General features: G+C 43.1%; 1 protein-coding gene across 2 annotated transcripts; it reads left to right on the top strand.

The window, feature by feature from the left end:
* The first annotated feature begins 238 nt into the window (after positions 1–238).
* On the top strand, positions 239–13,591 carry eva1a (eva-1 homolog A (C. elegans)). Of its 2 annotated transcripts, none has more exons than XM_044199866.1 (4): positions 239–374; positions 6,060–6,229; positions 10,746–11,102; positions 12,500–13,591. In XM_044199866.1, exons 2-4 carry the CDS (start codon positions 6,127–6,129, stop codon positions 12,610–12,612), a joined length of 573 nt encoding a protein of 190 aa, XP_044055801.1. In that variant the 5' UTR covers positions 239–374; positions 6,060–6,126; the 3' UTR covers positions 12,613–13,591. The 2 variants fall into 2 exon arrangements, with proteins under 2 accessions (XP_044055801.1, XP_044055809.1); XM_044199874.1 differs by lacking the exon at positions 239–374 and adding an exon at positions 11,251–11,331 and having other exon boundaries at positions 4,146–6,229; positions 12,500–12,621.
* The last annotated feature ends 744 nt before the right edge of the window (positions 13,592–14,335 follow it).

Raw genomic sequence — 14,335 nt, 5'->3', positions numbered from 1 at the left:
TACTTAAGAAACTGAAGAGGAGAGGGCGGCTTGCGTACGTGGGCCCATCTGACAACTGGGGGAGGACACAGAAGATTTATACATATAATTATACTGTTTAGTGTTTTGTTTTTTTCTTTGAGAGAAAGGCAAAGAGCAGAGAGGAGATAATAGGAGAGTAGAGGAGAGGAAAAGGGGAGGAGAGAGTAGAGAGCAGAGTGGAGGAGTACAGAGAGGAGAGAGGAGAGGACCAGAGCAGAGCAGATAGGAGGAAAGCGAGGAGGAGGAAGAAGAGGGGAAGAAGAGGAGGCAAGAGAGGTGGAGAGGAAAGGTGAGGAGGAGAAGAAGAGGAGAGAAGTGAGGAGAAGAGAGGAGTAAACACACTCCAGATGGTGGTAAGAAAAGCACATGATGATGCTACTGCTGATGTTGATGTTGTCGATTATGTTGATGATGTGAAGTGTAGTATGTTGTAGGGAGTTTCCACTTTATCTTTCTCCTTGTTGGCTTACTTTCTTTTCCTCCACACATCACTCTTTCTCCCTCTCGATTATCTTTACGCTCCCTTGCTCTAATTCTCTCTGTCTCTTATTTCATTCTTTCATAGTGTGTTTTTCGGTCTCTCTCTCTTTCTCTCTACTCTCTCTGCAGGTCATGTTAGATAGAAACGGTGCAGCAGCAGAGGGAAAGGCCAGTGTCACATTGCATTAGCATTACACACACACACAGAAGGAGGAAGTGTGATGAGTGCATGTGGACGATGTGTCTGAAGAGTGCCCGTGTATCTCCTGTGTGTGTGTGTGTGTTTGTGTATGTGTGTATGCTGGTGTACTGTGTGAGCTAAGCTGAAACAGGCGTTGGAACCATATAGTCCTCTATAGTCCATCGAGAAAGACAAAGAGCTATTGTGCCACATAAGAATTTGGCCAGACTGCACAGACAGAGGGGAAAAGTGAGAGGAAGATCAGTGTCTATGAAAAAAGGAGGAAGGGAAAGTATCTTGCACTTACTGTTGGCATGTTGGATCTAGACTTTGCTCATGTAGCAGAAACACAAAAACAAGATTGGATTGTGCCACAATCTGTGGCAGAATTGTGTTTTTTTAATTTTCCAAATTGCCTTGATGCATTCAGTGATTAAACCATGTTTAAAAGAATAGTTTGACATTGTGGAAAATGAACTTATTCGCTCTAATACCTGTGTGGTAAATATGATCCTACAGCCAGCAGCTGGTTAGCTTAGCTTAGCATAAAGAATGGAAACTGGGGGAAACAGCTAGCCTGGCTTTGTCTAAAGGTAACAAAATCCACTGGAAAGCACCTCTAAATCTCACTAATTAACATGTTATACACTCAGTTGCCAGTTTATTAGGTACACATTATAACTTCATGAAGGTAGGATTTATTGCAGGACTGTATTAAACATTAGTTTTTGCTAGGTGTACCCAATAAACTGGCTACTGAGTGTATCTTGGTTGTTTAATCCATACAAAAACCGAAGTGTATAAACGACAGTTCGTTGTTTTCTTCTCTTTCGTGTACAGATTAAACAAACGAGATGTAACGTGTTAATTAGTGAGCTTTAGAGGTGCTAGTAGGTGGATTTTGTTACCTTTGGACAAAGCCAGGCTGCCTGTTTCCCCCTGTTTCCAGACATGAAAGTGGTATCCATCTTCTCATCTAATAAACGTATTTACCAAATTGTCAAACTATTCCATGTCATCAGTGTAAACAGTTACTGTTGTCTAGACTGTTGGACAGAGTGTGACCTGCTATAATGAGCTGGCTGCAGGCCAAGTCTCTCATACTAATGTCATTATGTAACTGTGATGTTCAGCTGCCTGATAGTAAATTATGGCAGGAATTTTCACCACATTTACCTGTCATGACACTGATGGAAATCTGTCTCTGATTTTTCTTCTCTTTTCAAGTGTTCTGTGCTCGTACTTGTTTGTAAATGTTGTATAGATGCAGTCACCTCATGACACAAAAGGATCAAAGCAGTTTTTATTCATGAAATGCTGAATGAAAAAGCATGTTATTAATACACTAAACTATGAATTTTGTGTGATGGCATGATGACATGCTGTTTGCTGTAACAAACAGTAACCCAAATTGTCAAATCCAAAAGACAGAAAGAGAGAGTAAGTGGGAGAACGGGAGGTAGAAGGGCAGTCACATCCTGCAGCATTTACACATAACATCACAAAATGACCCTGACAGTCAGTGGATTTAGAATAGCTTGGAGGTTGTGTTGTGTTTGGTTGTGTTATGTTGCACTGCAACGTCATGCGATCTGTTGTTGTGTTGTTTCCTCTTGCACTTGCTGTGTTGATGCATTGCTTTTTGACTGTTTTGTTAGTTTTGTAACTTAATTACAGGCCCGAGGTGTGTTTTTATGCAAATGAGCATTTTACTGGGCACAGGTTTTCAGAAATGTGACAGGCAAAATGCGGATTTGTTTTTCAGTGTGATCTCAGTTTTTACTTACAGGTCAAGAGTGCTGTGCCTTCTGTTTCGGAGTTTTTACAATTGAAAACATCCTCAAAAATCAGGCCAGTTTGATCTTCTCTGAGAGCATCATCCATTTTTTATCTGTTTAAGTTGAAACTCCTGCCATGTCTTTACAGCTTCACAGCATGAGAGAACATCATGCAGGTTTTGGTTTATTTATACTTTTAGACTTAAAAGCTTTGAAGATTGTGTTTTCATGGTATGATACATTTACAGTTGTTTGTCGTGAAGTGTGGTCTGTCTTCATGAAGTAATTAGGCCTGTTTGCAATTAATAAAGGGTTTAATGGAGAAAAATCTCATAAGCTGTCAGTGAAAACACATTCACATGTAATGAGATGTGTTTACAGTTGTCAGCTGGGGAAATCAAAACATGTTCATAAAATTAAAAATGCTCTACTAAAAGAGAAAATCAATGTCTGTGTCCTTTCAACCCAGCTGCACTCTGTGTTTGTTCTTTCATAACAGGATTAACACTCACGTCTACAGAGCTGCATTTTGTTTAGAAGAAGAGATTCAAAAGTTTTGGACGAGAAACGAACGTTGTGAAGTGAAGAATGTCAGTAATACAAGTCTTGCCGAGGGGCTTCACAAATTTTCTGTGTAATTATAGAGTCAGATATTGCTCAACTCAAGTGTTAACAATTTTGCAGATAAAGAGAATAAAAGCAATTTGGGACACACATTTTCATTTATCTTTGAAAATGCTTAAAGGGGATTGTAAATGTTTGCAGGATTTGAGTCTTGGTGAACCCAATAAGTGAGGATAATATAAGCTCTTATCTTACACTATTACACAAGACTGTAACTACAATGAGTGATAGTTGCTCATGAACTATCCACTGTAAGAGGAGGGAGATTTTAATTGCTGGATTGGCTAATGTAGACAGGTTTATTTCTGGAGCCGTATAACTCAGTCAGTCAAACCACATTATGCATCCACATGCATAACACTCAAAGCCTGAGTGGTTCAAAATATTACAATACTTTATGTAAGTATTTTCATACATTTAGTTTATGTTTTGAGATAATGTACTGTACTCTAAGTCACCTTCTAACACTCAACACAGTGTATGTAAACCTGAGAGCAAGCATATGATTTATGTCAGTGGTGCACAACCTTTTTGGCTTATGACCCTTTAAAGCAAAGTCAACTCCTGACACACGAGTTTGCATATTTCTATGCAATGTGAGACGCTCTAGCAAAGACAGATTTCTACCTCACATTGTTTCATTTGAATATTTTTCAGAGGTATGAAGAGGTAAAACTACTAAGTATTTAATAAGTAAAAAGCAAATATAAGAGCAATGTCATAGTTTTATGTAGCAGATATATGTTTTTTCTTTTTTCCTAACTTGTTAATCATCTTGTGACCCCTCAGATTTATTGTGTGAAAGGGGTCCTGAACAACTAGTGTTTTTGTTCTCACCATTTGACCATCGTGCCAAAACTCCTCAAAACATGATGTATTTGAAATATTTAAACTCTTGTAAGTTGGAGCATAAAGAAATGCTGAGGGAAGCGTTCCACAAGATTAGAATCATGATCAGACCTTTACCATTAAAGTCTCTTAGACTGTGGAGCCCTTAATCTGAGCAGATAAGGTTAGAAAGAAGTTAAGATCGAAAAAGCAGACACAGTGGAGACTCTTTATTAATCTCTTTATTAAAGATACTGTACATTTGGTGTCAGAGCCATCAAGAAGTAGCACACACACACACACTGAAGAAACAATCCTGAGTGTGTATGGGGGAGTTCCAGTCTGGGTGTGGGGCTACATGTCTAGACACAATACTGTCTCTACTCTACATTTAACCTGGGTGTTGCAAACTAGTGTAGGCAGTAAGTGGTGTGGTATGTGGCACTGGTAGATACTGTATACTTCTGAAACAAGCACATAACACGTCCAGGCCCACAGCAAATGTTTGCATGTCCAGAGCTGGACAAGATGGCTCAAAATATATATCTTGATATTTTAAGCCTTGGTGATGACTTTACAAGTGTATGTTTCTAAACAGAATAATAATGGATACAAACACCCTCTTGATACCATAATTTGAGGGTGTTTACATACCCATCTAATGAACCCTGTAGAGATTGTGGCCTTTTTCATACATGCCCAAGAGTCAACTGTTCATCCAGTATGTATGGATAATAATATAATATGTATAAGTCTTTCACCTCATAGATTTCATTTGAACTCAATGTGCTGGAGTCAGCCAAAACAATGAAAAACAAATCATAGTCAATTCTTTAAGTATGATTTTTTTTGAGCCCACAAGAGACATTTACAGTTACTGAGATTTTTGCAACAGGGCAAAACTCTAAAACCCTTAAACAGCAGTGTTAGTTTGGCAAAATCTCCAGTGAGAAATCTCTCTTACTTTGCTCAGTCCACTCCAGGTCCATGACACCAGCTTGTCTGTGACAACAACATCATATTTGTAATGTGCCTCTGTGTGTGTGTGTGTGTGTGTGTGTGTGTGTGTTTCCACCAGCAAGGTCAGTTTCATCTTGATCTAAGCGATTCTATTTACATCCTACAAAGAATAAGTTGGCTGATGGCTGTTTGTTGGCACCCAGTGGTAATCAAAGAGACAAGACACTTGGTTACGTGCTTTTCCTTTTCTGTGTCACTGTCACTTTTTGGGTAGTCCTACTTATAATGTAGAGTCTGGCCTTCTTATAAGTTCTTCATATTGTACAAGACAAATAATAATATGGTCCCACCCATACCTGTATACCCTTAGCACAATGTGTTTTGAGACTAAATGTTACATTAACATTGCACAGTGCAAGAACTACAAAGTGCGAGTGTGTGTCGCCGGAGGTACAAAAGTCTGCGACTGGGTTTAAGGCTATAAAGTTTACAAATCTTATGTAATTTGTCCAAGAATGATACTAGTGCAGTGTGTGTGCACAGTCCATGGGAGGTAGCTATAGGCATGCTGGATGCGCTGGATACATTGTGTTTAGCTGCCAAAGAAAAAGTCTTGCAAAATGCTCTCCTCTTGTATCATGCATCTAGCTTCATCATTATTCGATCTCTTTCTGTTTTTTTTTGTTCTGTGTAAAAAGTACTTTATAGCTCATTTTGCAATCCTGCTTTGTCCCCTCCAATATCATTCCCCTCTATTTCCAGACACCCTCCTCAAGTTGATCTTTTTAACGTGGTGTAATTTTCCTCTGTGTAGAATGCAGTGTACGTGTTTATCGTTGTATTTGTTGTACAAATACTACAAAACCTTTGAGTGTATCATACAGAAGTTAATTAAAGTATGTGTGAATACTTCAAGTACTACAAATTAAAATACTATTTAACTATAAATATTTAACTTGAAGGATGATTTGTAAATGTAAACTGTCATTCATGCTTCTTCCTCCTTCTCCTCACCCTTCTCCTGTTCTTCCTGCCCCTTCCCTTTCACCCTCATCTGCCTTTCACTTTCTTTCTTTCTTTCTTTCTTTCTTTCTTTCTTTCTTTCTTTCTTTCTTCTTGTTTCTAACCCTTTATCACCTCTTACTTCTGTCCTCTCTCCTCCACCCCTCAATCTTACAACCTAACAGAGTCATGAAGCATGAACTCCGCTGACCTCTAGAGGAGGATACAATAAGCTCACCTCATTGTGAAATCATGAGCGCTCCAGCGACAGGAAGCCCAAATATGGAGGTGAAGGTAGTCTCCCAGGAGATGGCATTGCTTAGCAATATACTTGCAGCTTACACCTTTATTGCAGGTAGGTCCAATCAGAAAAATTGCATCATTATACTCTTGTTTGTGCTATAAGATCAAGGAAGTAAAGGGATGGCACTGTTTGCCATTCTGGGGACCCAATGAATTTCCTAAAGGACCCATTTGGGGCCCTGGATGAACAAGGTCTTCCAATGACTCATATGGACCCTTGTTAAATACATTTCTCATTTTAGCTAACACTTGCTCTGAGTTAAGACAAAAATGTGATTATCACATTTTTTTATAATTTTAATAATGGAATTTGAATTCCTGAATGAAAAAATAATCAAATTATCTTATAAGCTAGAATGTAGCAGATCTGTAATAGGAACAGGCAACAGATGAACAGGAAACATGTAGCAGACAGTCAGCTATTATAACTTGTATGCTATAAGAGCTAGGCAACACAGTCAATCTGTCAAACTAACTAAAATAACCAAGAGGCAGATTGAAAACAGGCGAGCAAGATCAGGAGAGGGTAAAAACTGTACAGGTGAGGGATGGGAGGGTCTGAAACAACAGGACATGGAAAGAGCAGACAAAGAGAAAGATCTGGGTACAGAGGAGTAAGGAGAGGAGGATGGAGCAGCAGTCTGTCATGATCAGCCACCATGCCGTGCGACCACTGCAGACTCTAGTGCAGTTTCCCTCTCCCTGTGTGTCTTGTATGTCCCCCGTTTGTCTCTAGTATGTGTGTGTGTGTATGTGTTTCCTGGTCTGGCTTCCTGGGCTCCCGCCTGCTGTTGATCATCGGCGCACCTGACACCAATTAGTCATCAGTCTCCACAGCATAAAGACTGGGCTCTCTACCAGCGCCAGATCGTCTCTGTATACTTGTACGACCATATGTAACAGCTCCACGCTTAATACAGCTAAGTACTGTTGTAGCTCTGTCTAGTTATCTTGTCTTTTGTGAACTCTGGTTTGCTTCTGCCGCAGACATCCCTCTCGCCGGTGATCACAGCCACGTTCACCTCACGGATCTCTGCCAACCTGTTTGCCTGTCTTGTCGCCTGCTCTGCCAGCTCCTCGGCTCCACCAGCGACACCTCCCGAGCCAGTCCCCGCCACTCTGCAGATCTGCTGCTGGCCTCACATCGCCATACTCGCTCCTGGTCGGAACACACCTCCCCTCTCTCCGCTCCTGGATCTGTGCAGTCCGCCCAGGGTTGGGTTCACCGTGTCCTCGAGAGCTGCAGTTGATGGCCCCTGGCTACACCCTCGAGAAAAGACTATATTCATTCATTCCCTCTGTTTGAATAAATACTGACTTACCTTATCTACTCACTGTGTTCTGCATTTGTGGGTTCTAGTTCGTACATTATGACAGAACGATCTGGCCACAATGGACCCAGCAGACACCACTCCGGGCACTCTCTGACAGCAACCAGGCCATGGTCACCCAGATCACGCAACTCACACATCAAGTTTCCAGGTTAACCACCCAGCTCTCAGCTACGGTTCCCATGGCGTCCTCTCCACCGGCTGCTCCCGCTAACCTACCATCCTCAACAGCACTGCGGGATTCCTACGCTTCGGACCCGGACCCCTTCACAGGGGACGTTACCAGGTGCCGGGGCTTCCTGCTGCAGTGTTCCCTGGTTTTCTGCCAGCCCGTCACATTTGCCTCCGACAAATTGCCTCCGAAATTACATTGTGGGGTTACTACGGGGAAGAGCGTTGGCCCGGGCGGAAGCTGTGCACGCTAGCCATCCCCTTTCGTCATTTTCCCTGGCGGAGTTTCTGGAAAGAATGAGGAGCGTCTTCGATCACCCAGACGCCAGTGGAAACGCCGGGGGCGACTGTTACGGATCAGCTAGGGGACCCGGAGTGTGGCAGATTACTCGGTAGAATTCCACACACTAGCAGCCGACTCAGGATGGAATGAGAAAGCGTTGATCAGTGCATTTGAACGAGGACTCAATGAGCAAATGAAGGACGAGCTGGCAGCTCGGGATGAACCCTCCGGCCTGGACGCCATGATTTCACTATGCATTAGGATGGACAACCGCATACGCGAGAGACGCCAGGAGCGCACCTGCCGTTCCCTCACTCAGCCTTCACGCAACACGGCTCTTCCTCCACACACAAGACCGGGGACCCAAACCCAGACCACGGGGCCATGCCTGCAACCTCCGGCTATTCCTGAAGCCGAGTCTATGCAACTAGGTTGGACCCATCTGACGCCAGAGGAACGCATCTGCCAACGGGCAGCGGGGGAATGCCTGTACTGTGGCAAAAAGGGCCACTTTCTGAGTACATGCCCTGTAAGACCAAAAGAATAAGCTCGCCAGTTGCAGTGGGGGTTCTGGTGAGCCCAAACAACCCCCGTAATCCGGGCCCGGCTCGTCTGCAAGTCCTGGCTACCCTCTACTATCAACAGGGGTCACTCCCCCTGTTAGCCCTCATAGATTCTGGAGCTGAAGGCAACTTCTTAGACATGGCTTTGGTCCAACAAGCTAGTCTTCCCACAGAGTCTTAGTTTGCCTCGTACAGTGGAGGCTTTGGATGGCAGCTCTTTAGGCCAAGTTACCCATTGCACTGTTCCCGTGTCTGTGGTGCTTTCTGGTTATCATCGTTCAACTCATCTCGTCTCCTAACACACTGCTGGTCCTGGGACTCCCATGGTTACGTCAACATAACCCACACATCGATTGGTCCACCGAAAGAATTCTGAGTTGGAGCTCCTACTGCCTCTCCACCTGCTTGTAATCCGCTCGGTCTCCACCAGAGGGCAGCACTCCACCACCCAACTCGGAGCCCCTGGATCTGACTCTGATACCGGAAGAATATTACGATTTGAAGCAAGTATTGAGCAAAGACCTCGCCCTGTCATTGCCACCACACCGTCCCTATGACTGCGCCATTGACCTTATCCCTGAATCCACTCTTCAGTCCAGCCTCCTGTACAACCTGTCCCAACCCTCATTAAGGACTCATTACAGGCAGGCCTCATCCAGAAATCCTCCTCACCAGTGGGGGCAGGCTTCTTTTTTGTGGCAAAGAAGGACAAGACTCTACGTCCATGCATAGATTACAGGGGCCTCAATCAAATCACCGTTAAAAATAAATATCCCCTGCCACTCATTATTTCCGTCTTTGAACCCCTTCATGGTGCCACTATCTTCTCCAATCTCGATCTCCGGAATGCCTATCACTTGGTCCGGATACGGGAAGGAAACGAGTGGAAGACAGCCTTCAACACCCCGCTGGGCCAATTTGAATATCGGGTCACCCCTTTTGGACTCACTAATGCCCCAGCCGTCTTCCAGGCCCTCGTCAATGATGTACTTAGGGACTTCTTGAACCGTTTTGTCTTCGTCTACTTAGATGACATTCTCATCTTCTCGCAGTGTTCTCCCAATACTCCGGCACCGACCAGAGACTCCATCCCTGCGCCTTCTTCTCCCGATGCCTCAACCCCGCCGAGCGGAACTACAATGTCGGGAACCAGGAACTCTTGGCAGTAAAATTGGCACTAGAAGAATGGCGGCACTGGCTGGATTGAGCTGAGCAACCGTTTATTGTGTGGACGGACCATAAAAATCTGGAATACATTCAAACGGCTAAGAGGCTGAATTCCCGCCAAGCACGCTGGGCTTTGTTCTTCGGGCGCTTCAACTTCACCCTCACTTACCGCCCCGGGTCCAAGAATATCAAGCCCGACGCCTTATCCCGCTAGGACCACCTTCTGGACAGTAACCCCGAACCCGACACCATTCTCCCTTCTACCTGCGTGGTGGCCGCCCTGACATGGGAAATTGAGTCGCTAGTCAAGGAGGCACAGCGTGACCAACCCGACCAACCTGTTTGTCCCTGATTCTGCTCGCTCCCAGGTGCTCCAGTGGCCCCACAACTCCCACAGTCACCCAGGCGTGACTCGCACACTCTCTTTGATGAAACGTAACTTTTGGTGGGCTATCTTGGAGGTAGGCCTTTTGTGGCTGCATGTGCAATCTGTGCTCGCGGTAAAGCCTCCCATCGACCACCTGCGGGATTACTTCAACCACTCCTGGTCCCCAGTCACCCATGGTCCTACATTGCTTTAGATTTCTTTACCGGGTTACCGTCCTCTCAGGGTAACACAACCATCCTCACCATCATTGTCCAGTTCTCAAAAGCAGTGCATTTCATAGCACTCCCCAAACTCCCATCGGCTCGAGAAACAGCGGATCTCCTGGTCCAACAGGTCTTTCACCTCCATGGAATCTCCCTAGACATCGTATCTGACCAAGGCCCTCAATTTATCCCAGGGTTGGGTTCACCGCGTCCTCGAGAGCTGCAGTTGACGGCCCCTGGCTACACCCTCGTGAAAAGACTATATTCACTATATTCATTAATATTCAAACAAACATTCATCTGTTTGAATAAACACTGACTTACCGGATCTACTCACTGTGTTCTGCATTTGTGGGTTCTAGTTGGTACATTACGACACAGTCAATATATTTAACTATGTTACACATTTTGATATAATGAAAACTTTTCCTTTTGTTTTCCTTCATCCTCTCCTTTTCTAAGACCAACCTGAGAGGACAGCATTGGTGTTTCTGGGCGGTGTCTGTGTTGGCCTTTTTGTCACACTCTGCGCCATCGTCTTCCAGATACACTGTCGAGCAGACTGTCACTATGGCAACAATAAACACCCTCACCATCGCCACAGGAACAGGCATCATCATCGTCGCCATCACAGCTGTCCCCACCATCAGCCCATTGACAGTAATCCAGACAACACTGCTGTTGTTACCTCTGGAGGGCCCGGGCCTTCTGGGGACAGCGAATCAGAGGACTGGGATGACACGTCTGACCTGTCGGCACGACGACGCAGACGCTTTGAGAGAGCTCTGCTGCATGCCACCATGTTCACATCAACTGAGGGTATCTCTCACACATATGACACACATATGAAGACTCATGAGGGACCGTGATTAAAGCAGCCATCAGTATATCTCGTGGAGTACACAGGTGGCACAAGGGCTAAATTACATTTAAAATACTTAACAGCAAGGTGTGTTTTTTTTTCCAGAAATAAGGCCCCCAGTTAATCTGGATAATCCACACACTTCACTGCCAACTGTTTTCTACTGAACACAGGAAAAAGTGAAAAGTAACTATTTTTCATGTGTTATTTGGGTGATCTGATTCTTTAAAACATTCAGTCACAGGTTTGCAAAATGTTTGGCAGCACAAAATCACATTAATAAATGTCCTCAACGAACGACAAATACAGTGAAGGAAAGTAACTGAGGTCATTTACTCAACTACTGTACGTAAGTGCAATTTTAACGTAGTTGTACTTTACTTGAGTGTTTTCGATTTTCTACTTCTCTACATTTTTGAGGCAAATATTGTACTTTTTACTCCACTACATTTATTTAACAGATATAGTTACTAGTTCCTTTGACCATCAAGATTTGACACAGAACACATACGTTCATCTGAAGCTATAAAATTGAGCTGAAATGTTTAACTACCCAACAGTATGAAGTAGGATAGCTAAACATGGAAATGCTGCTTACACAGTAATGTATCAGTAATAATAATCTAATAATACAACACTCTGAAAGGGGCCATTCCGCTGCCTAATGGCATTTACTTGTAATATAGTATTTCTATAGTTTGGTATTGCTACTTTTACATCTATAACATATCTTAATACTTCTTCCACCACTGGTCAATTACAAATGTACTGTTTGGGCTGCATATATTTTAGAGATAGTTGATTATGTCCTCGGGTATTGTAGTGATCTGTTGTCCAAATGGATTAGAAAACAGTAGACAAGCTGAGCCGAATGTTGCAGAGGAGTTAAAACTACAATATGTGAGTAAAATAAAACATTTTAGTTTTAAATATTTGTATAAATTGTATATATTATACATATGTTGTATTATAAACCTTATTAAATGTATTTTATACAATATTTAAAAGATGAAATAGACTCATTGGGAGAGGCAGTTGTAAAGAAGTATTTGGACAAATTGGTGTCAAAGTCAGAGGCATCACCATGTGCAATTTTCATTTCCATGTTTTGGAGTTTTGCCCAATAATATGTCAGTACACCTTAATGCACACTCACTAACTGACTGTTTGTTTATTTCTATGAGCACTACACGCGCACACACACGCACACGCACACACACACACTCGTACTTTAAAATAGAAAGTCTTCTCAGTAGTGATGTGAAATTTGATGGTTATGTGAATGGACAGCGTGTGGGCGTGCTTTTAACCCTTTTTTGTACTTGTGTGTGCGTGCTTTTGTGTGTATCGTCAGAACTGGACCGGGCCCAGCGGCTAGAAGAGCGGGAAAGGATTCTCCGAGAGATCTGGATGAACGGACAACCAGACATCAGTACAGTCACTCAAAGCCTCAACAGATATTACTGACACAAAAATCAAACAGGCAGATAATCAGAAGGACATGAAGATAGAAGGGCAAGCAGATGAATAAAAGGTGAATAAATATGAAAAAACACTGGATGAAATGAACATAAACCATCAGCTTGGGAGCGCTGTCTGCACTGCACCAAAGAGACTCTTACAGATCAAACTGACAGTGCTGCCTCGAGCAGTACCCTCCGCTGTGTAAACAACAAGGAAAACATATGAGTTGTGATGCTCAGTCCTCCAATACAGGGTGACACTGAAGTGTTTGGAAGAAGAAAGTCCTTATAGTAGAGACACAACGAACCTACAGAGCAAAAGAAGTGGACTGAAACTCTGCCTTGCTTACAAAACTCCTGCAATATGTAACTGCTGGCATAAAGTTGCAAGGGATTTTATAACTTTATAACTAACACATTTTTAACAGGTGCTCTTGCAAAACATAGCTCGTTCAGAGGAGGAACGGGAGGGAATTGTGGATGCTGAAATGCTGCAGCTGTTCACAAGTGTATGGATTCAAATATTGGTGATACTGTGTTGTTGCACTTTTCTCAGCTCATCCTTTCTTTGTTTGTAAAGCTGATTTAAGCAAGGGGTCTTCATTGGAACCTAGATTAAAGGCAATAGAAGACATTAGCTCTATGCCATGGATGGATTTACACATACTGGTGCTTTTGCTGCTGTAATTCTGCAAACCCAGAAAAAGTGAATACACACTTATAGGAAGGACACACACCTGCTGTGGTGGTTGATAAAACATGTAAGGTATATCCTGACAAGTCTGTTGGTTGCAGTCCTAGTTATAGGTGTCATTGCACATTTAGGACAGCAGGTCATCATGTTTGACAGGATCATGCTGCCTTTCTTTATTTGGCTCATATGGTAATGAGCTGACAAAAAAAAGAATAAACTTTTATTCCAGGAATTTATGAAAGCTGTTTTCTGTACATATTATTGAATAAAGTCCCTTATTAAAATTAAATATAGTGGCTCACATTTCTTCCACAGTTTTTGAGTGTCTTTGGGTAAATTGTACATGTATCTCATCAGCTATGAGGAGAGATTATGGATTGTGGTAGACAAAAACACAGAACAGGTCCTACATCAGAGGGCCAGAGAGCGCAAGGGCAAGGCTCACGGTATAGGGAAAAACAGAGACATCTCCAAAAACACACAGAGTCCTGCCCACCGAGAGGACAAGGGAAGAGAGCAATGTGATGCCCAAAGGTGGACAGGACACTGGGGTTTAATGAGCCATACAGCCCATAGTTGACAAGGCACCATGTCAGATTGCACAAATAGCTTAGATCTGTCACAAGTTAGTTATTTTATTCTAACTTGCCCTCATTCAGCGTCCATATAATAATACAGTATATAGCCATATGCAGCTACAACCCTCACCTCTGAGCCAGTGACCCCGCAGGAAGCACAAAAACATCTCTTGGGAATATAATGAGGAGTCCCAGCAACAGCAGCCACACTAGTGACCCACGGTAAGTAACACAAAGCATTAGCACAGACATAAACATATATACAATACATCGTAGGGTTAGAGGTTGGGCTGGGCCTTGTTTGTTTGGTCGTTATATCAATAGGGACATTTTTATCTCAGAATTACATTGAGGAATTGTGCCAAAAGTTTCGCCCCCAATATATTAGGTGCCCTTACCAACCAGTAAAAGTTACTAATACACACACAAATATGACCATTTGTATTTGTTGGAAC

The sequence above is a fragment of the Siniperca chuatsi genome, linkage group LG1 (assembly GCF_020085105.1).
Source record: "Siniperca chuatsi isolate FFG_IHB_CAS linkage group LG1, ASM2008510v1, whole genome shotgun sequence".
Taxonomy (NCBI): domain Eukaryota; kingdom Metazoa; phylum Chordata; class Actinopteri; order Centrarchiformes; family Sinipercidae; genus Siniperca; species Siniperca chuatsi.
The sequence above is the reverse complement of the archived record's forward strand: the minus strand, read 5'-3'. Positions and strand labels throughout refer to the sequence as shown.

What these genes read in the sequence shown, in the direction of transcription:
- eva1a (XM_044199866.1), top strand. Translation starts at nt 6,127, where the DNA reads ATGAGCGCTCCAGCGACAGGAAGCCCAAATATGGAGGTGAAGGTAGTC. An exon ending in AGCTTACACCTTTATTGCAG is followed by an intron (nt 6,230 to 10,745) that starts GTAGGTCCAATC and finishes TCCTTTTCTAAG; the next exon opens with ACCAACCTGAGAGGACAGCA. An exon ending in CATGTTCACATCAACTGAGG is followed by an intron (nt 11,103 to 12,499) that starts GTATCTCTCACA and finishes GTGTATCGTCAG; the next exon opens with AACTGGACCGGGCCCAGCGG.